Here is a 23,224-nt window from a genome sequence, read left to right as displayed (position 1 = left end):
CACTACAGGACCTCTTCTTCATAAGGTCATTACCCTCAAGAACAGGAAATATAGCTGCCTGTCCTATGACAAATAAACATGCAAAGAGACTTATTAGACAAAATAAGAAGACAGAGAAATTCATCCCAAACAAAAGAACAGGACAAGACCATGGCCAGAGATCTAACTGAAAAAGATATAAGTCACATGCCTGATAGAGAATTTAAAGTAATGATCATAAGAACAATCACTAGACTTGACAAAAGAATGGAAGACATGAGTAAGACCTGTAACACAGGGATAAGGAATAACATAGCAGAGACAAAGGGCACAAAAATGAAATGAGAAACATGCTTGACGGAATGAAGAGCAGGATGGAAGAAGGAGAGGAATGAATCAATAACCTACGAGACAGAGTAATACAAAGTAATCAAGCTGAACAAAAGAGAGAAACAAGAATTATGCAAAATGAAAATAGACCTAGAGAACTCAGTGAGTCCATCAAACATAATAACATTTGCATTATAGGAGTCTCAGAAGAAGAAGAGAGATAAAAGGGGGCAGAGAATTTATTTGAAGAAATAACAGCTGAAAAATTCCATAATCTGGGAAGAAAACATATATCCCTATCCAGGAGGCACACAGAACTCCCATCAAAATCAACAAAAGCAGACCCACACAAAGACATATTGTAATGAAATTTTCAAATTATAGTGATAAAGAAAAAAATTTAAAAGCAGCAAGACAAAAGACAGTAACTTATAAGGGAAAACCTGTAAGGTTGACAGGAGGTTGTTAAACAGAAACTTGGCAAGCCAGAGGGCAGTAACATGAATGGGGAAAATCTGCAGCCAAGAATATTCTACCAAGCAAGACCCTCATTCAGAACACAGGGAGAGATAAAGAGTTTCCCAGAAAAACGAATACTAAAGGAATTCATGACCACTAAGCCAACTCTGTAATAAATATTAAGGGGAATCTCTAAGTGGAAAGGAGAAACTAAAAGTGACAGTATAAGGTAGAAAACACAAAAGCAGGAAAAGAAAAAAATGAATATTTCTGTAAAAAAAATATCAGTCAAGAAATTCACAAAATAAAAGAATATAAAATATAACAGCATATTATCTAAAACATGGAGAAGAGAGGTAAAGAATGGGTTCAAACTTAAATGCCCATCTACTTAATGCGGACTGCCACATGCAGAAGTTATATACAAACCTAATGGTAACCATAAATCAAAAATGACTAATAAATATGCAAAAAATAAGAAGAAATCCAATTATAATACTAAAGAAAATCAGCAAACCATGGGAGAAAGACAAGAAAAGATCAGAAAAAAATCTTCAGAAACAACCATAAAACAAATAATAAAATGACAATAAATACAAATCTATTAATAATTGCTTTGAATATAAATGGACTAAATGCCCCGATCAAAAGATAAAATGAATTTTTTAAAAAGACTCATTTATATGGTGCCTACAAAAGACCTATTTTAGCCCTAAAGCCACCTGCAGACTGAAAGTGAGGGGGTGAAAAACATCTATCATGCAAATGGATGTCAAAAGAAAGCCAGAATAGCAATGCTGATATCAGACAAAGTAGACTTTAAAACAAAGACTGTAACAAGAGACAAAGAAGGACACTACATAATAATAAAGAGGACAATCCAACAAGGTACAATAATTGTAAATACTTATGCACCCAACATAGGAGCACCCAAACACATAAAACAGTTAAAAACAAACATAAAGGATCTAATCGATAATAAGAGTAGGGGACTTTAATACCCCACCTATATCAATACACAGAACATCTAAACAGAAAATCAAGGAAACAAGTGCTTTGAACGACACCCTGAACCAGATGAATTTAACAGATATATTTAGAACATTCCATTCTAAAACAGCAGAATACACATTCTTTTCAAGTGTACATGGAACATTCTCTGGATAAGTCACATATTTGCCCATAAAACAAGCCTCAACAAATTCGAGAAGATCAAAATCATACCATGCATATTTTCTAACTATAACACTATGAAACAAGAAGTCAACCACAAGAAAAAAGTCTGGAAAAACCACATATACATGGAGGTTAAATAACATACTATTAAACAATGAATGGGTCAACCAGGAAATAAAAGAAGAAACAAAACAGTACATGGAAACAAATGAAAATGAAAACACAACAGTCCAAAACTTCTGGGATGCAGCAAAAGCGGTTCTAAGAGGCAAGTTTGTAGTAATATAGGCCTAACTCAAGAAGCAGGAAAAATCTCAAATAGACAACCTAACCTTATACCTAAAGAAGCTATAAAAAGAACAACAACAACAGCAAACCTAAAACCAGTAGAAGGAAGGAAATAATAAAGAACAGAGCAGAAATAAATGATATAGAAACTAAATAATAGAACAGATGAATGAACCAGGAGCTGTTTTTTTGAGAAAAATCAATAAAATTGATAAACCTCTAGACAGACTTACCATGAAAAATAGAGAAAGGACTCAAATAAAATCACAAATGAGAGAGGAGAAATAACAACAAACACTACAGAAATACAAACAATCATAATATTATGAAAAACTATATGCTTTGTTTGTACAACCAAGAAGAGATGGATAAAGTCTTAGAAACAGGTAAACTACCAAAACTGAAACAGGAAGAAATAGAAAATTTGAACAGACAGATAACCACCAAAGAAAATGAGTCAATAATCAAGAAAACTCCCAACAAACAAAAGTCCAGGAACAGATGGCTTTCCAGGTGAATTCTACCAAACATTAAAGAATTAATACGTATTCTTCTTAAACTATTCCAGAAAATAGAAAACTTCCAAATTCATTCTATGAGGCCAGCATTACCCTGATACCAAAACCAGATAAAAACACCACTAAAAAAAGAGAACTACAGGCCAACATCTCTGATGAACACAGATTCAAAAACTCTCAAGAAAATACTAGCAAACCAAATTCAATAATACATTAAAAAAATCATTCACCATGATCAAGTGGGACTTATTCCTGGGTTGCAAGGGTGGTTCAATATTTGTAAATTGATCAATGTGATACATCATACCAATAAAAGACAAGAACCATATGATTATTTCAATAAACATAGAAAAAGCATTTAACAAAGTACAACATCCATTCATGAGGAAAACCCTCAACAAAGTAGGTTTAGAGGGAACATACCTCGACATAATAAAGGCCACATATGAAAAACCCACAGCTAACATCATCGTCAATGGGGAAAAACGGAGAGCTTTTCCCCTAAGGTCAGCAACAAGACAAGGATATCCACTGTCACCACTTTTATTCAACATAGTATTGGAAGTCCAGCCATAGCAGTCAGACAACACAAAGAAATAAAAGGCATCCAAATGTATAAGGAAGAAGTAAAACTTCCACTATTGGCAGATGATGTGATACTGTATATAGAAAATCATAAAGACTGCACCCAAAAACTGCTAAAACTGATAAACGAATTCAGTAAAGTTGCAGGATACAAAATCAATGTACAGAAATCCATTGCATTTCTATACACCAATAATGAAGAAGCAGAAAGAAATTAAGAAAACAATCCCGTTTACAATTGTACCCAAAATAATAAGATACCTAGAAATAAACCCAACCAAAGGGGTGAAAGACCTGTACTCTGAAAAACTAAGAAACACCAAAGAAAGAAGTCGAAGATGATACAAAGAAATGGGAAGACAATACATGCTCACAGAACGGAAGAATATTGTTAAGATGTCCATAGTACCCAAAGTAATCTATACTTTTAATGCAATCCATATGAAAATATCAACAGCATTTTTCACAGAACCAGAACAAACAATCCTAAAATTTTAATAGAACCACAAAAGACCCCAAATGGCCAAAGCAATCTTGAAAAAGAAAAGCAAAGCTGGAGGGATCATAATTCTGAACTTCAAGTTCTATTACAATGCTGTAGTAACCAAAACAGTACAGAACCGGCACAAAAAAAGACACATACAGCAATAGAACAGAATAGAAAACCCAGACCCATAATTATATGGTCAACTAATCTTTGACAAAGCAGGAAATAATATCCAAGAAAAAAGATTGTCTCTTCAAAAAATGATGCTGGGAAAACTGGATAGCAACATGCGAAGAATGAAACTGGACCACTTTCTTATGCCATACACAAAAATAAATTCAAAATGGATGAAAGACCTAAATGTGAGACCTGAAACCATAAAAATCCTAGAAGAGAACATAGGCAGTAACTTCTTTGATATCACCTATAGCAACTTCTTTCTAGATGTATCTCCTGAGGCAAAGGACACAAAAGTAAAAATAAACTATTGGGACTACATCAAAATAAAAAACTTCTGCACAAAAAAGGAAACAATCAACAAAAGTAAAAGGCAACCTACAGAATAGAAGAAGATATTTGCAATGGCATAGCTGATAAAGGGTTAGTATCCAAAATACATAAAGAACTTATACAACTCAATACCCACAAATCAACCAATTAAAAAAATGGGCAGAAAACACGAACAGACATTTCTCCAAAGACGTACAGATGGCCAACGGATACATGAAAAGATTCTCATCATCGCTTATCATCAGGGAAAAGCAAATCAAAACCACAATGAGGTATCACCTCATACCTGTCAGAATGACTAAAATTAAAAAACAAGAAACAACAGGAGTTGGCATGGATATGGAGAAAAAGGAACCCTCATGCTGTTGGTGGGAATGCAAACTGGTGCAGCCACTGTGGAAAACTGTATGACATTTCCTCCAAAAGTAAAAGATAGAATTACCACATGATCCAGTAATTCCACTACTGGGTATTTACCCAAAGAATACAAAACACTAATTCAAAGGGATACATGCAACCCTATGTTCATAGCAGCATTATTTACATTAGCCAAGATATGGAAGCAGCCCAAGTGTCCATCAGCTGATGTACTGATAAAGAAAACATGGTGTGTGTGTGTGTGTGTGTGTGTGTGTGTGATATATATACACAATTGAATATCATTATTATATATTATATATATACACACAATGGAATATTATTCAGTCATAAAAACGAATGAAATCTTGCTGTTTGCAACAACATGGATAGAGCTAGAGTATAATGCTAAGAGAATTGAGTCAGAGAAAGACAAATACCATATGATTTCATTCATATGTGGAATTTAAGAAATAAAATAAACAAAGGGAAAGAGAGAGAGACAAATCAAGAAATAGACTCCAACTGTAGAGAACAAACTGATAGTCACCAGAGGGGAGGTAGGTGAGGGATGGGTGAAATAGGTGATGGGGATTAAGGAACGCACTTGTCATAATGAGCACAGGGTGATGTATGGAAGGGTTGAATCACTATATTGTAAACCTGAAACTATTATAACAGTGTATGTTACTGGAATTTAAATAAAAACTTTTTAAAAAACAGTATAAATATTACAGAACCTGAAAAAAAAATTGGTCAGATACCCCACTGAAATCAACACATCCAGGCTATGCATGTTACTATTCTTCTATTATTTTACCCTATACACTACCTCCTGTGTTTTCTTTTCTCAGTATTCTCAAGCCTCTTGGAAGTTTTTTTGGTTTTTGTTGTTGTTTTGTTTGTTTTTTTAGCAAGGACCTACATTAAGCTTACTACCTGTTTCTAGTTTCCAGAAAACATCTTTATTCCGCTTTTTGATATCTATGACAACCGCCCATCTGCTGGTAAATTTCCTATTCTCTGCGGTTCTTACAGACTCAGCAGTGCCAACAGTGCAATGTGTGTACCAAGGGTTGGCCTCTTTCAAGTCCATATGTTTCACGGAGGACGGGAATGACATGACCAGAGCTGGTCTTCAGAAGGATTACTCTGCCTGAATTACATCTCACCCTCCCCCCAAATTCATATGTTTAAGCCCTAACTCCCACTACCTCAGAAAATGACTGTATTTGAAGACCAGGCTTCTAGAGAGGTGATGAAGTTAAAATGAAGTCATTAGAGAGGGCCCTAACCCAACCTGACAGGTGTCTTTCACAAGGCGAACTTTGTGTGTGCACAGAGGGATGCCCAAGTGAAGAGGCAGCAAGAAGGCAGCCATCCGCTAACCAAGGAGAAGCCTCAGAAGACATCAAACCTGCAGACATCTTGATCTTGGACTTGTAGCCTCCAGAACTATGAGAAAATAGATCTGTTGCTTGAGCCACTCAGTCCATGGTATTTTGTTATGGCAGTCCTAGCAGACTCACACAGATGGGATGGGTTAGCAGGCAGATGCAACAGTCAGGGACACAACCAGAGCAGCTGCGGCAAGGGTGCGGAGACCAGAGCAAGTGTAAAAGACACTGCATAGCCAAAATGCACAGGGCTCGAGAAAAGGATGTGAGCATTGAGGAACATGAAGAGTAGACATTTGCTCCAAGAGATGGGCCTGGCTGGCAGGAAAGATGGTGATAACATTTAAAAATATTGGGAAGTCGAAAAGGGGGGGGGGCAAGTGATTTCCAGGAAAGAGTTAATTTTAGACACATTTCTGGATGTGTCTGGTTAAGTGCTTTCTTGATACATCTTTGTCAATCTTGGTCTTTATTTCCTCCGTAGCAGACACTAAAAAATTACTGATGGACCAGATTAAAAGAAGAAGTTTAAAATGAAATGAAGATTAAAATAAAATAGGTCCAACTACATCTGTTTTGGGGGGGTAGGTTTTTAGTCTTACACCACATATTCTTAAATAGTGAGCCTATCTCGAATTTTCTTGAAAGGAACTAGCTTTTAAAACATCCTTTCAGTTATTCTCTTGTACTTTCTGTATGCCCCAGCTTATTCTGCACTTTAATCTTCCAGACCCTGTCTTCAAGGTTCATTCCACTCTTATATAGTATTTACCTTTAATTATGTCCTAGTCTATTTTTGTACATGCCATTTAAAAATCTTTGAGTTCTTCAGAAAACCATCCCTAAATTTTAAGGAATTGTTGTATTTTTTTTTTAAATTTTATTTATTTGTGAGAGAATGTGAGAGAAAGAGAGAGCATTAGCAGGCAGAGGGAGAGGGAGAAGGAGACTCCCCACTGAGTAAAAATCCTGACATGGGGCTGAATCCCAGGATCCTGAGATCATGACCAGGGCCGAAAGCAGACACTTAACTGACTGAACTTCCCAAATGCCCAAGGAATTGTTTTATATTAAATGCCTAATATTTTCTTTTTTTTTTATATGTACCTCTATATTTATTCCAGCATTACTTGCAATAGCCAAGCAACCTAAGTGTCATAAATAGACAAATGGATAAGGAAAATGTGGTATACACACACACACACACACACACACACGCACACACGCACACACTGGAATATTAATCAGCCATAAAAAAGAATGATATTGTGCCATTTGGGACAGTAGATGGACATGGACGGTATTATGCTAAGTGAAACAAGTCAGACTGAGAAATACAAATACCGTATCATTCCAGTCATACATGGAATCTAAAAAAAAAATGAGTTGCCCATTTTCTTTTCTGGGAAATGTGGAGGGAGTGAGACCCTATGTGAATGTACAAATAAGAACATGCAGCTTCATGCTCCTGCTTGATGAGCCCCGAAGTCCATACATGTGGCAGCCCAGTTCCTGATATCTGCAAGGAGATTCCCAGTGGAGGAGGGCACAGGTGTACTTTCTGCCTCAGACTGTCCGAAGCTATAGACACCTGCTTTGTCCTTGATCCTTAACGTAGGAAATGTGATATATTTCAAACACAGACATGTCTGTTTTGTCCAAGAGCTGTAACAGTTTGGCCATGTGAAACTATTTAAGTCAGTAGTATAGCTACTTAGTGTATATGGTAGAAAGTGTTTCCATTAGACTATTAGAAATAACATATGCTCACTACAGAAAACTTAGAAAATCAAAGATTGGTCAAAAGAAGTAATAAAAAACAAAAGAAGTAATTCTACCACCCCAAGGTAAAACCTGATAATATTTTGATGGATATTTTCCTTTTTTTATATACTTTTTTTTACAAAGTTGTTTTTTTTATTTTTAATTTTTTATAATAATTTTTTATTATGTTATGTTAGTCACCATACAGTACCTCCTTAGTTTTTGATGTAGTGTTCCATGATTCATTATTTGCGTATAACACCCGGTGCACCATGCAATATGTGCCCTCCTTAATACTCATCACCGGCCTATCCCAATCCCCCACTCCCCTCCTCTCTGAAGCCCTCAGTTTGTTTCCCAGAGTCCATAGTCTCTCATGGTTCTTTCCCCCTTCTCTTTACCCCCCCTTCATTCTTCCCTTCCTTCTCCTACCGATCTCCCTGCTATTCCTTACGTTCCATAAATGAGTGAAACCATATAATTGTCTTTCTCTGCCTGACTTATTTCACTTTAAATGCCTAATATTTTCTAAACAAAAATAATGTAATAAAATTGTGGGAGAAAAAATAGCAGGGACCCTAGCTTTGCTGGATATGGCGAAGCCTCTGGGAAAAATTTAAATTCTTTTTTTAAGTTGCTATTTCTGTTTTAATTTCTGCTACATTGTCTATCTGGAATTCTGACCATAAATCTGTGTTCTAAACACCAAGAAATCTAGAAGGTATAATTCATTACCTGTTGTCACAAAGAGATCGTGTTTTGAAAAGGTAATACCAAAACTGTATTCTTATCTATAAATGAGGTTAATGACACTTGTAATCAAGATTAAACATACTATTTGTAAAGCTGACATAGAGCATGTTCTCAAGAATTTCATCCATTCATTCAAAAAATACTTTCTAAATTCCAAGCTCTTAGGAATATAGAGGTGAAGGCCAAACAACTAGACCTTCCTATACTGCCCGATACAGAGACTGCCTAGGACTGTGGCAATCTCCTTAGGCATCTGGCCAAGGTTGGACAGATCCCCTGAATACTTTGTGGCTTTAATACCCTCCCTACAAAATAATCTGTGCCTCACTTTTCCCACCATGTAACAGCCGAAAGAGTTGCTGTAACTCATTTTTTTTTTTAAGATTTTATTTATTTATTTGACAGAGATAGAGAGAGCTAGCGAGAGAGGGAACACAAGCAGGGGGAGTGGGAGAGGAAGAAGCAGGCTCATAGCGGAGGAGCCTGATGCGGGGCTCGATCCCATAACGCCAGGATCACGCCCTGAGCCGAAGGCAGACGCCCAACCGTTGTGCCACCCAGGCGCCCCTGTAACTCATTATTTGTTAATCCAACACTAGCTGCATATGTCTTCTTTATATATAGTATCTCTATTAAATCAGTTAGCAAGACTGTCTTCCCAATTTTACTTGCGCTATATTCCCATTACTAAATTATTGAGTTTAGAGGAATTTAAAAATGTAAGTATGTAAAAAGAACTTCTAAAACTTAGAAACACACTCAAAATAGAGTATTTCTTTTTTCACATAATTTTTGGACAAATGCTCTACCCCCAAAGAAGATAAGGAAATAAGGTTAATTAATCTTACATTTAAAGATTAAGGACTAAATTGGACTCTGAGAAAGGCTCTCCAAACATCTGTTTCTAATAAGAAGTAACAAATAGAGGACCAACCATGCAAAATGCAAGATTATACCATCCCAGAATCATAATTTCCAAGATTAAAGAGACTTTCTTTCCTTGAGTCCCCATCCAAGTAGTCATTGAGCCGGTAAGTAAATGATACCTCCCCCCAAAACACATACACCATCTTCAAATGAGTCAAAGCTAGAAAGGTCAAATCACACAGGAGAATGAAAGAAAAAAAAAATCTAGGCAAGAAAACTAACATAAATAATAGACAAGAGAGAGAGAGACCAGAGGTGTTAGATTAAAAGATACGTGTCATTAAGCAGTAACTAAATTAACGTTATTTCTAATTCAGAACAAAGACTGTTCAAGAGATACACTTCGAAAAGAAATTTTTTAAATGGAGGCATTATTTGATTCTGTTACCCTCTTCCATTTTCTATTTCTGGAATGACCACTGAAAAACCTATGAATTGTTTTCTATTTGCAAAATGATTCAGCTTAGAAAGGAGTAGAATAAGACTGGTCATTCAGCGAATTCTCCCACCCACCCTTACAGACATCACATCACAAAGACTATGACTCACTTTGTCATACAATTTCTATCCTTTCAAGAGTTTTAAGATTGTGGTAATGAATTTTGGCTCATAAATCTGAATATTAGGACTAAACTATTTGTGCCATTCCCTCAGAGCCAAAAAGGATACTAACAATGGTACCAGATAGTTCTTAATCCTAATTTATAAAATGATTCACTGGTTTTAGACTTGAGAGAGAGAGGCTTAAGGATTAAAGTGTCTGATTCAAGTATGAATTGTCAGATCTGTACTCCTTATTTAGAGGATTAGAACTCGTTCTGGAATTGGCTAGACATATTGATGTTACTCAATAGCTGAAAAGAAAAACTTCCACAATAAAAAGTAATCCCAACAAATGATTATGTTTTACCTTCATTACTTCTTTTGAGTATGTGAAAGGTGTCTGCAGAAAAAACTACAGTGATGCTGCCTTCAATTGATCCCCTTTACATGCCTCATACTGAATTATTTATGTTTATTTATTTAAAGTTCTAGCTCTTTCTACAAATGTTGATTGAACCTCTTCATAGGCTTCAGCCTGGTCATTCATTCAGCAAATGGAGCCAAAAGGATCTGGGATGAGTCACTTCAGTCTCAGACCCTCAGAGAAAACAGGAGAAAAAGAGATTGCTAGGTAATGTTTGAATTTTTTTTTTAAATCCTTCCCAATTAGGAATTTCCAATAACATTAGGGGACATGAAATTAAAACATATCAAACTATTAGAAGTATATGGGAAAGGAAAGATGGTCCAGGATGGTGTGAAAGAAATGTGGCCTGAAACATGATTCAGGAAACAGTGGATTAAAGCGAAGAGGAGGAGGATGTGAGAGGGTCAGAACGGAAGTGAGAAAACTCGGCTAAATTGTCAGGTATATGTAGAATTTAACAAACACTCCTTGAGTGGCCACTGTGCATGAGGTCAGATATGAAATATCCATCCATGTCCTTGCCTGCAAGGAGCTCAGTCCCACTGCAGGAGAGAAACACTTCAACAAAGTCTGATGACCGAAGTCATTAGGTTCTCATGTACCAAGCACTGCGGGGAAAACAGAGATAAAAAAAAGTAGGGAGCGTTTCACAGAGGAGATTTCTGAGCTAGGTCTTAAAAGACTTTTTTTTTTTTAAAGATTTTATTTATTTATTTGACAGAGACAGAGACAGCCAGTGAGAGAGGGAACACAAGCAGGGGGAGTGGGAGAGGAAGAAGCAGGCTCCTAGTGGAGGAGCCTGATGTGGGGCTCGATCCCATCACGCCGGGATCACACCCTGAGCCGAAGGCAGACGCTTAACCGCTGTGCCACCGAGGTGCCCCCTTAAAAGACTTTTAAAGGGAAAGGTGGGAATGGAAAGAGCGTGTGTGAGAGGAACTGATAAGAAAAAGGATTTTCCAAAACCAAGGCTCACACAAGGAAAGGCCAACCACTGTAACAGTGACGGTCTTGTCAGATGAGAAACTGCAATTCAGTAAAAGCACCAGCAGCATCAGGAGAGTATGGATGGTAAATAGTGGGAAATACGTTTGCGCAGATAGATTACATTTGAAAAGGGAAGTCGGGTAGGGTCTGGTCGTAGGTAAGTAAAGGGCACAGGAAATCGAAAGACAGGGCAAAGAAAAATCATTAAGGCAGGAAAGATTCTAGGTGTCTAGATTTGAAGACTAGAAGAAGAATTTCACTACAAACAGAAATTTGGTAGAAAGGGGTGCTAGTTTGAGAAAAGGACATTAAGTTCTTTTTTATGCATTTTGAGTTGAGACTACAGCTATTTGTCCTTCAAGCAGAGGGAAACACAGTCCTAACAGAGATGGGAAATCAGGGACTGAGACGGCCTATAAATGATCTGCTGAAGGAACAGGAGTAGACAGGAAGAAGAGTAGAGGGCCAAAAACAGAGCCTTGGGGAGTATGAAAGCAAAAGACCACAAAGAGGAGCAACCAGAAGAAAGGACAGTTGGATGGGTGAGAAAGCCAGGTTGATGTGGTATGACAGAAGCCAAAGAATTCTCAAGAAGATAGAGGCAAGAAATAATACCAAGTGTCAAATTGTATGGGGTCAAGTATCAAGTGTCAAGTAGACTGTCAAGCAGGGTGACAAATTGGATAAGTTCACATGGTTGAAGTGAAAGGCTGCTGGGGCCCAGAATGATTTAAGTAAAATTCTGGGGGCGGGATCCAGAGTTAAAAAGAGAAAAGGAGATGAAGTAGAAGAAGAGAGCACAGGATTTCAGGGTATTGGGCACAAAAGAATGAACAAGCAATGTGCCGCACACCTAGGAATTTTGTACCACACAGTACAGGCTAAGAATCCAAAATGCTTTTTAAAGAAAACAGAATTCCTAACAAGTTTAAACTATTAATCACGAAAAATGATTCAACTTTCTATACAGATTACTCTAAGAAATGCTTATAGTCAGCCTCTGAGATTCCCAAATACTTTTCAAATATAACTTTGTGACATATAATCTTCTTCATTAAAAGACTGACCAAGTGTCTAAACGTATGCATAACCACACCAAGAGAACATCAAACCTCAACTAAGCTTTCTACAGGGGATGATCCATGAGTAATTATTACACACGCTGAGTGGTCCCCACAAAATGTTTTCATCAGCAGCTGACACTTAGTAAACACTCCCTGAGGAAAAGGTCCTAAGCCTTTTTGGTGCTTATTTATATGGAGAATTCATGGTTCCTACTCTAAGGTGCCTAAATTATGAACAGAGAACAATGTACTCAGAGAATCCAGCCAGATCATTACTACTCTGTACAAATTTCCTTTAAGGAAAAAAAAAAACCCACACAAACACTTCTTTCTTAACTCATTTTCTAGTTTAATTATAAATTTCAACTACAAATCAATGTATAGCTTAATTTAAATAATTAAATAGGGGTGCCTGGGTGGCTCAGATGGGTAAGCCTCTGCCTTCGGCTCAGGTCATGATCCCAGAGTCCTGGGATCGAGCCCCGCATCAGGCTCCTTGCTCAGTGGGGAGTCTGCTTCTCCCTCTTCCTCTACTGCTCCCCCTGCGTGTGCTCTCTCACCCTCGCTGTCAGATAAATAAATTCTTCTTTAAAAAAATAATTAAATTATAAACAGGAAAATTCCTTTCAACAGTTCAATTATACTTGGAATATATAGTTCAAGATTTGAACAATAGTTCAATAGTTCAAATATACTTGGAATATACCCTCCTCATTTTTATCATCTCTGGAATATTTTAAAAGTCTGGAAACTTTCACTTCAGGATTCTATAGAATAATTCCACTTAGAGGGTAAGTTAATATGCGGAAGTAAGTAGCCCTTTGAAAATATAAACACACATGCTCTACAGATTTCTGTAAATGAATAAGCAAGCATTAGGGGTATGCTGCTCAATTCAAAAGTCACCTTGTGCAGGAAGAGTGACAGAGGACAGCTGGGATGAGACATACCATTAAACAGTGAATATTGGCTGTCTGCTGCCTCTAGGTCCTCCAAATTTCTTCAAACTAAAAATATCTTACAGGAATTTAGAATGGGGCTAGTCTGGCTTCTAAGAACCAGTCTATGGCTCAAGGGTGAGGCTCCCTGGGAGTCACGGCTTTTAGTCCTCCACTAAATACCTGGGGCCATAAATAACCTAGCTTGAGGAGGGGTTTGATGGCAAAAGGGAACACAACAGCGAATCTAACAAGTATCAACAAGGAGACACTGGAAATCATGCCGCCACAATTGCATTTCCTAATGATACAATCTTCCAAATGATTTTGCAAACAATCCACCATTAAATATTTATTGAGCATTGATAGCATTTACGAGACCGAGTCTTGGATTTCCGAGTGCAGAAAATGACCAGCTCAAAAACAAGCAGAACAAAATACTTTTGCTTGGATAGAATACAGTCATGGGGTTCAGGTTTTTGCCCTGAATGTACTGAAGTGCCTTGTTCCAGTTCGTGTCTTCGACTCCTAGCCTTCTAACAGATGTGCGCTACAGGACAAAGGGGCCCAAGGAGGGTTTTTGGAAAATCAACAAACACCGGAATTTGGAAAAACAAGCCAAGGCTATAGCATATGTGTAGTTATTATCCTGTTGTACAGGCATCTTGTGGTTGAAAAATAACAGTTCCAATGACGTGAGACCTAAAAATTACCTTTTTCAGTATCACAGATGGTGATTTCTGAGAATCAATGCATGGATGAATAAAGTCAATTTATAATTTTAACGTATAAAGAATGGTTTGTGTTTTATTATACCTGTAATTTTTTTATTTTCAAATTAAACTTAAAAATCATGGCCATCCATTTAAAATGGTATCATAAATCTAAGTGAGAATACTTAGAATGCCATTGTTACGCCATTGTCAAAGTCTAATTACATAAGGGCCATCTTATAAACACAAGGGGAGCCCTCAGGGTGTGTCACAAGGGGATACTGCCTTTTCTACGCTGAAGTCACTTGGCATCAAACTCCTCTTAAAAGGGTTCTAAGGTGTGGTAATATCTGTGACTCATGAATTGTCCTTTCATTACTGTACCAATTACATGATTTCCATGATTAAATGAGCTATTAGATTCTTACTTCATTTGTTTACTGCACATAAACAGCATTACAGTAAACACTGTGCTTGTTAAGGCAAATTAGTGGGATCCACTTGCCAGATATTGCCCAAAAAAGATGGGGGGAAAGGATCTAGTATCACTGCATCCATAGTGTCATTTACATAAAGGAAGAGAAGAAAGGTGACTTTATCGAATACTGCAGGAACACAGCTAGAGGCACCCTGTTGAAGAACTCCACTCCGCAGAGGGGCTGGCTTGCCCAGTGCTACGAAATGGAGGAAGCCCACAAAGGGGGCCCTGGAGGGTGCTCTCGGGAATGAATGGAAGAGTGCAGTGAGGCGGGGGGGGGGGGGGGGGGGGCAGGAAGAGAAGGCAAGGGACCCAGTGGGCAAGAAGGCACCCAGGATGATCACCGGGGAAATCAGCAGATGAACTCCGGTCATCAGTTACTGTTCTGAACCTCAATCCTCTCTCCTATAAAACACAGTGAAGGACAAGGTCTGACGCCTCCCTCTGAATTTCACAAGCCCTTGTTTTTATGACTGGAATTGCATGGAATACGTGCCGTGGCAAAGGGCACGGGTGTCAGGCGGGCCAGGGTCCCATCCCTGCTCCACACAGGAGCGGGCAGGTTCCTCTGCCTCTCCAAGTCTCAGTGTCCCCTAGGGCCTGGAAGCGGAGAAGTATGGCAAACAGGCCGCCACCTCCTAGGAGAAGCCCAAGGGTAGAAACAGCAGGGCTAACTACCTCCATTTTTTTTCCTAAATAAGAGCATCTGGAACACATTTAATGCTAAAAGGTCCACAAGCCGCATACATTTCCCTCACTGCACCCCAGCGCATGGTGTATGTACGTGCTCCTTGGGATAAAATGTTTTCTCTTCTGAAGTTTTTACTTGGTTCACGACTTTAGAGTATAGCTTAATGTTACACGATCCCGTGGGCATTTGAATAGGCCAGTCAAAACATCCAGGACACCAAAAGGAAGCTGCGTGAGCAGCACACATGCTGGAGAAGCATAGACTCTGTCACCACATCTTGCTTTTATCAAAACTCTCATGTCAAATGAAAGTTACTCCAGAACTATAAGGAAAGTACAGGAAAATCAGCCCTTTCAAGAACAAACACAGAAGGATACCCACATGTGAAGCAAAAGTGACCTTCAACAACACCGAGAAGATGGAAAATTGATGTTCAGTCATCTTCTCCCTCCCCTTTCATTTCTGCCTCTGTCCTCCCTGTCCAACACCTCCCTGCCCCATCTCCCCTTTAGCACCTGAGCCACATTCCCCATACCTAACCAGCACCCCACATTTATACTATCCCTCCCTAAATTCCAGTCCTAGTCAGCTATGGGGGGAGAAATTATACTTACAATTTAACTCACACCAAATGTTAAAATCTGATAATGACCAAACTCTTCTTTTTAAAGGTATTTGCATTTTAGAAGACATCTGGGCAGAAAATGTTAATGTCAAAGTAATAAATCTCTGAGATTTTCAGGTCAACTGGACAAAACCACTTGAGGAATGAGACCATGGGTTTTTCAACTTTTCAAAAACGTCTGGCTGTGTGAGCCATAATTCAGTGGAAAATTGTGGCAACCATTAACCCTGTTTTTCCCGTGTGTTCTGGTCAGTCTTGTTTGTTTGGGTAATGGAGATGTGGTTGGGAAAATAGTGTTATATCATGTCCATAAACATTTTTTTCTTGTATCTTTCCCATCAGTCTTGCCCTGGTTGGTCAACTATCAGTATATCATTGACATGCCAGAAAAATTTACTGTATTTAAACTTGTGTCTGGATTGAGCTACACAGAAGTGGTCTAAATTTATCATTTTAGGTTTTTATTCTTATCAGTCTATTCCTGGTAAAAGGTGATTTTTAAAAAATCTGTACCTTCCACAAATCTGGATGAGTATTCTACTCTTCACTTTCAACATGCTGCCCTTAGCTAGTTATCAAGTTGGCAGGTCTCTCAACCTTCCCACTATTAACATTTGGGATCAGAAAATTTTTTGCTTGGGATGATGGAGGTATCCTGTGCACTGTAGGATGGTCAACAGCAGCCCTGGCCTCTACCTACTAGGTACTAGTAGCACCGTTCCAATTATGAACCAAAAATGTCTCCAGGCCTTGCCAAATGTTGGGGGTGGGAGGCAGGGACAAAATCACCCCCCTCTGAGAACCAGTGAGTTAAAGTAAGATTATGGAAAACTCATAGTTGGGAAGAAAAAGTTAACATCTGTTACTACAAGGGGGGCAGTGTGCTATGCCATTCAGAATTATCCACTAGTCCCTATATAGTTTTATTCTAAATGAAAGAGTATCAAAAGCTTCAAAGAAAAAAAAATGATTCAGCAATTAATAAAGTGTCTTAAAAAAAAAAAAAAAAGGACTAGGGGAAGCCCCAACATGAACTAATCTGGAGAGTTCTTCTGTCTTCTAGTCATAGAACATGCTCCTTTTTTATTACAGTTTGTGCTACTAGAAAAGAACAAAACTATTTGAGACAGATATGCACCTGACCCTACTCAGCTGCGCTGTCTAGCGTACAACCGCAAAACAAACTTCCAACACAAAGTTTAAAGCTTAATTTTAGGGACGCCTGGGTGGCTCAGTCAGTTAAGCGTCTGCCTCCGGCTCAGGTCCTGATCCCAGGGTTCTGGGATGGAGCCCCACATTGGGCTCCTTGCTCATTGGGGAGCCTGATTCTCCCTCTGCCTGCCACTCCCCCTGCTTGTGTGTGCGCCTGCACTCTCTCTCTCTCTCTGACAAATAAATAAAATCTTTTAAAAAACATAGAAATAAAACTTAATTTTGTGAAACCTATTCAAGTTACTAAAATAGAGAAATAGCACTAACCCATATATATTGGGTTACGAGTACTTTTTCAGTTTTACTGGATAATGTAAGTGGTTAATAAAATTTAATTTTTTTTTTTTTTAAAGTAAAGACCTGCATCTTTTGCTCGTTGCTATTTTGGAATCAATAAAGACCCAAGTAATACAAAAGCACATTTCCCATTCTTCAACCCAGGTTTCGTGGCAAAGCTTTGGCCTCTTTCCCTATCACCTCACATATGTGAATGACATTCCATCAGCATCTTATGGTAAAGAGGTAACTACTGGGGAGGGATGTTCTGCACCTGGGCAGGTCTTTTCTCAGGCAAATAGAAGAGCAGATTCTTCACCTGAAACCCAGGAAGGAAGGCCAAACACACAGCTTTTAAAATGGCTGTTCAACCTACACTTACAGGATGACAGTTAAAATATACTCTGATCCTCTTTCTCTCACTTCAAATTCCATCAGTGTTGTTAATCGGCCCATTTTATGCCCTTTTCCTCCTCTTTGCTATAGACCAGCTGGTCTCAAGTGTGGTCCCAGGTCAGCATCACCTGGGAACTTGTTAGAAAAGCGAATCATCAGGCCCCACTCCAGACCTAAGGAATCAAACTCTGGGAGACAAGGTTCAGCAATGTGTTATAATCCCCCAGGTGATTCTAATGCACCCCTCAAGTTTCAGAACTGTAGGCCAGTGTTATTTCTGTAACTACAAAGAGTTTTTACAGAACACAAAAGTGTGCACTAGTGCAATGAGTCCTTCACGCGCTTTACATAAAGTATCATTTGATCCTCAAACCTGACGCAAGGTAGACACCACCCCACTTCAATACGAGGGAACAGGCTCAAGGTCCCAAAGCTAATAACAGCAGGTGGAAGATTAAAGTTTTTGCAGTTCTTGTCACTATTAAAACAAAAGTGTGTCGCACTTTATTAACAAAGTCCGTATCTTTTGCTCTGAAAGCGGTCGGCAATTAGGGGAAAAAAAAAAAAAAAGATGGGTGAGAGCAGTGTGCCAGCTGGCTCAGATCCTACCAAATCGGAGTTTAAGGGCACGACTCAGAGAAGGTATTTTTCCAATAAACAGCACTTAATTCAACTTTGGTCCCTCTGTCTTCGTCCGCGGGACGGCGCGCCCCCAACACAGAACGGACTGGAACTTCAGGGTGGGGACCCGGGCGGCATCTCGGCGAGCCCGCTCACCTCTCCGCCGCCGGGCATCCCCTAAGCAGCAGGTTGTCTGCGTGAAGGGAGCCCGCCGGCCAGGCCCAGGCAGCCTGCGGCTCCGGGCCCGGGGGACTGGTTTACCAGGGGAAACTGGCACACTCCGAAGCCCGGGGAAGTGTCTAACCCGACACCGCAGCTCCGGGGAGGAGGGGGCGAGTGGTGAACCCGAAACCGCCGAGGGCTGCGCGGAAAGAAACCACACGTCCCACTAAGGTCGGAGTGGAGAGTAGGAAGAAGCTGGAATGGAGGGGCGGGGGGGAGAACCACAGGAGGTGGACATGGGATGGCGGAGGAAGAGGGGGCCAGCACTCACTATGAGGGTCGCTCTTCTCCCGGACCCCGTCCACTCGGCCGTCGGGGTGGATGCGCAGGAAGAAGCCCCCGTTTTTGCAGTACAGCCGTTTGGGGTCCTTGAAGTGGCCGGGCGGGAAGGCGCCGCTGCCGCCGTCCTCCGGCAGGGCGGGCAGCGTGGTGATGCTCCCGGCTGCCATGGCCCCACCGGGGCTCTGCCGGGGTGCCCGCGCCCCTGGAGCCGCGCGGGGAGCCGCCGCCCCCCGGCCCCGGCCCCCGACCCGGTCCGGGGCACGGCCACGGCCCCGGCCCCCCAGCCTCCCGCCCGGCAGCGCGCGACCGCGCCCGCGGGCCCCCAGCCTCGAGCCGCTCGGCCTCTCCGCTCTCCGGCTGCCCTAGTGCGCGGTGCGCCGCGGGGCTCGGGAGCTGGGGTTTAGGGCTGGGTGTCTCCGCGGCGGCCGCTCTCAGGAGGCCGCCTGCCCTAGCTGCAGCGCCCGGGATCCGGCAGCAACCGCGGGCACCGCGTCCGCTGGTCTGGCACCGGCCGGGCCGCGGCGTCACATCTTCTACATCTCCACCCCCGAACACCCACCACCACTCCCCCACGCCCCCGGCCCTCCTCCCTTCCTGCGCGCCGCCCCCTACTCGCTCGGGGCTTTTTGGGGCCGGCCTCCGGGTCGGGAGCTTTGGCCGCAGCACGCAAGCGCGCGACATCGGTCCCGGGGGGAGCCCGAACGCAGCCGGGGGCGGGGGAGGTGCGGAGGGCGAGCGGGGAGGCGACCGCAGAGGCCTCCGCAGCTCTAGGGGCTCGACCCCGGCTAAGTTCCCCAGAAGTCGCCCCAGCCCAACCCTGCGCCACCCGAGCCACATTTAGTCTTCCTCCACACTGCGGAGCTTTTGCTGTGCAACCAGCCGTGACTCAACTTTGAAACGTTTAAATGCAACTTTCTCCCCCATTCTTTTTCTTGTCAGCATTGCAAAGCGAAGAAACTCTTTCCACTCCCAAGAAATAAAGGAATCGGAACTGAGGGAGGATTCTGTGTCAGAATAAGTTTGAACACCTCTAATCACTAAAAGACGAGGGGTACAGGGGTACGTGCGGGGCGCAAATCGTTAAACTTGAAGGCAGAGGCTGAAATCGTTGACTAACAAAAGGAAAGAATGAGGCCAGAGGAGGGGAGCAGACCAGACTGCTTAAAGAAGAAAGGTTTTCTTTCACCACCCTAACTTAAATTAGACAACGTGGAAAGATGAAGATAGGCCTCAAATCCTTATGTGATAGAAGGGCGTTAATGTCTTATTCCTAAACTGGCACTAGCCCTGGTTAAATTGTTAGGCATTTCTTGAAGGGACGGTAGTTTTCTGAAAATCCCAAACTACAAAATTGAAGTTAATTGGATGTTGGTAATTTTCAGTAGAATATAACAGGTACTACAGATTAGCAAAATATCTGTTCAGACCATTTCTGAATCTTGAGCATCTCCTATATGTAAAGCATTTGGGTAAGTGCAGTGGGAAATGCCAATCAGGCAGGACCCTCTCTGCACCGTGCGGGAGGGAAGATCGGCAGCATGAACAACACGAATGCCGAATGCGGGAGAAGGTGCCAAGGCTAACGAAGAATAAAATGTGTTGGAAGATTTCAGACAAGGGGTAATTCATTTTGGGGGGTAGACTGGGCTTAGGAAAACTTCTAGGAAGATGTGAGAATACAGTAGTTCCTCTATTCAGGAGCACGTTTGGTTTCAAAAGATCAGTGCATCAAAAGATAAAAGCGTTTGTTCAAAAGTCTCCGTGAGGGGTTTAACTCTAAATGCGTTTCTAGGATGTTAAATACAAGTATGAAGGGACTGGAGCTTTAAAACCCGGCATATTCTTCCCTGGGCTGGTATATGTTCTCTGACCTCTCTCTCCAAAATGGACAGGTTTTACCTGCATTGAGAATCTGTTAAAACAAATAATCCCTTCTGGATGATCTCTATAGGTATCCCATGCTTAATGCTACTGCAGCACTCATGAGGTTGCCACTTGCTTTGACATAAGTAGACTTGAATAAGCCTGGAACTCTGTGTCAGAGAAAGCTGAGTATTCTAAGAGCAAAAGGATAAAAACTAAATCAAAACATTTTTTAACAGTAGTATCCAGAAATCTGGGGAAGAGCTACCTGCAGTTAAGTAACTTGTATGCTAATGGACCATGGATCTCAAGGAACTTCATTACTTGTAAAATTAACCCCTTGTTTCCTAGTTCCTTCCAAAACCAGGAGAGGCCACATCACAGGAAATGATTAATCCAGCTCTGGGAATCTAGGTCTCCAAGACAAATAGTGTTAATTCCAAGAAGACATCCTTAAGATATTTGTTTCAGGTTCCTACCCAGCCCCCTCCCAACACACACTTGTATACATGCAGAGACAGACACACTATTCTTAGATGCAATCAATTTGCTCTTACTGGAACCATAAGTAGTCAAATTACTTACATTCTCAATTTACCCAGCTATAAGGATGAATATAAAAATAAAAATAAATGTAAAATGATGGGTACAAAACTCATTATTTTTAAAAACCACTAGGTTCCAGTGATAACTATTTAAAAACTACAAAGGAAAGAGGAATTTCCCTCAGAATACCAAGATGAATTACTTTGAAATTAAGAATTGTTCAGAATCCAAATGATGAAAACTGCAAAGATTTAATGAGAGCTTAAAAACAAACAAACAAACAAACAAACAGAAAAACTCTTAAATGTTCCTGGATAGAAACATTTGGTAAAATTTGGTAAATGTTCCTGGATAGAAACATTTGGTAAAATACCAATGTAAAATTCCTCTCACAATGTAAACCATACTAGTTTAAATTTTAGCACAATTTTAAAAACCATACAATAGTATTGTAAAAATTCATTTGGAAATAAACGTAAGAATAGTAAATACTTTTTTTTCATTGTAGGGGAAACTGTGAATGACTTTTGAATGGATGAAAAAGATTACTAAATATCTTCAATGGAAAATTAGGCATCATCTAGGTATCTGATTCCATGGGGTCTCTACTTTTCATTGTCTTTGAGCAACTTTACAACTCTTATAAATTGTAGATAACTGTCTCGGCCTGAATTGTGTCCTTCTCTCCCTCAAATTCCTATGTTGAAGCTCTAACCTCCAATGTGACTATATTTGGAGATAGGGCCTTTTAAGGAGATAATTAAGATTATACGAGCTCATAGGGTAGGGATCTAATCTAATATGATTGATGTGTTTATACAAAGAGGAAAGACACCAGGAATGTGCACATAGAGAAAGCACCACGTGAGGACAGCAAAAAGGCTGCTGTCTGCAAGACCCCTACAGGGTCTTAATCTTGGACTTCCAGCCTCCAGAACTGTGAGAATATAAAATTTCCATTGTTTAAACCCTGCAGTCTGTGGCATTATGTTAGGGCACCCCTAGCAGACGAATACGATAACCAATAACACCCAAGTGAACTATATCTAATGAAGGACATTGAGTTCCCTTCTGTGATGGTTAATTTCACAAGTCAACTTGGCTGGGCTAAGGTATGCTGCAGAGCTGGTGAAACATTGTTTTGGGATATGTCTGTGAGCGTGTTTCCAGAAGAGATTAACATTTGAATCAGTAGACCAAGTAAAGAAGATTCACTCTCACTAATGCTCCACTATCCAAGAGTAGATCATTCCTGTGAAACCTTTCGTTAAGTCAAAATGATATGGATTGAAGAAGCAGTTATCATTAATGCATGTGGAAAATCTTTTGAGTATTTCCAGACCAAAAAAATAACCTCGTAAAGCCTATTTTGATACCCTAGGACACATCTTGCTAATACATGCACAAAATAAATGGAGATAAAGCACAGATGCTCACAGAGCTCATAGCTATGGGGGCTTGATGCCGAGATACTGTGTACAGTTTCCAGGGAAGGAGGTTGGTGGGGCCACTCTCTTTGCTTGGGGTGTGCACTGCTTCTATAATGACTTGCTGCAAATCCAATGCTGAGTCTACAACTTTTGCTTTTTTTTTTTTTTTTATGAAAGTGAAAATCATCTTCAGATTTCTTTCAGTTACTAAAACACCTACTAATGTAGGTCTTTCACAAATGCAAAGTGGCACAATGTGAACTTTCAAAACGTGGGGAATACTCATATAAAACTATTTTATATAAAACATTGTGAACTGATGCATGCAGTGATTGAAAGATCAATGCAAGGGTTAAAATTTCAGATGTACCTAAAAGGAT

At 40.3% G+C, this 23,224-nt stretch overlaps 1 protein-coding gene across 1 annotated transcript in view; it reads right to left on the bottom strand.

Moving 5' to 3' along the window:
* FGF2 (fibroblast growth factor 2) overlaps window positions 1-19,356 on the bottom strand; it is a 66,978-nt gene extending 47,622 nt beyond the window's left edge. The window contains exon 1 of the mRNA XM_045798657.2: window positions 18,995-19,356. Coding sequence (XP_045654613.2) covers window positions 18,995-19,172 — 178 coding nt within the window. The 5' untranslated portion in view covers window positions 19,173-19,356. The remainder of the gene's footprint in view (window positions 1-18,994) is intronic.
* Between the last annotated feature and the right edge of the window lie 3,868 nt (window positions 19,357-23,224).

Source organism: Ursus americanus, chromosome 13, assembly GCF_024610735.1.
Source record: "Ursus americanus isolate L20-20 chromosome 13, mUrsAme1.1.p, whole genome shotgun sequence".
Lineage (NCBI taxonomy): Eukaryota > Metazoa > Chordata > Mammalia > Carnivora > Ursidae > Ursus > Ursus americanus.
The sequence above is the reverse complement of the archived record's forward strand: the minus strand, read 5'-3'. Positions and strand labels throughout refer to the sequence as shown.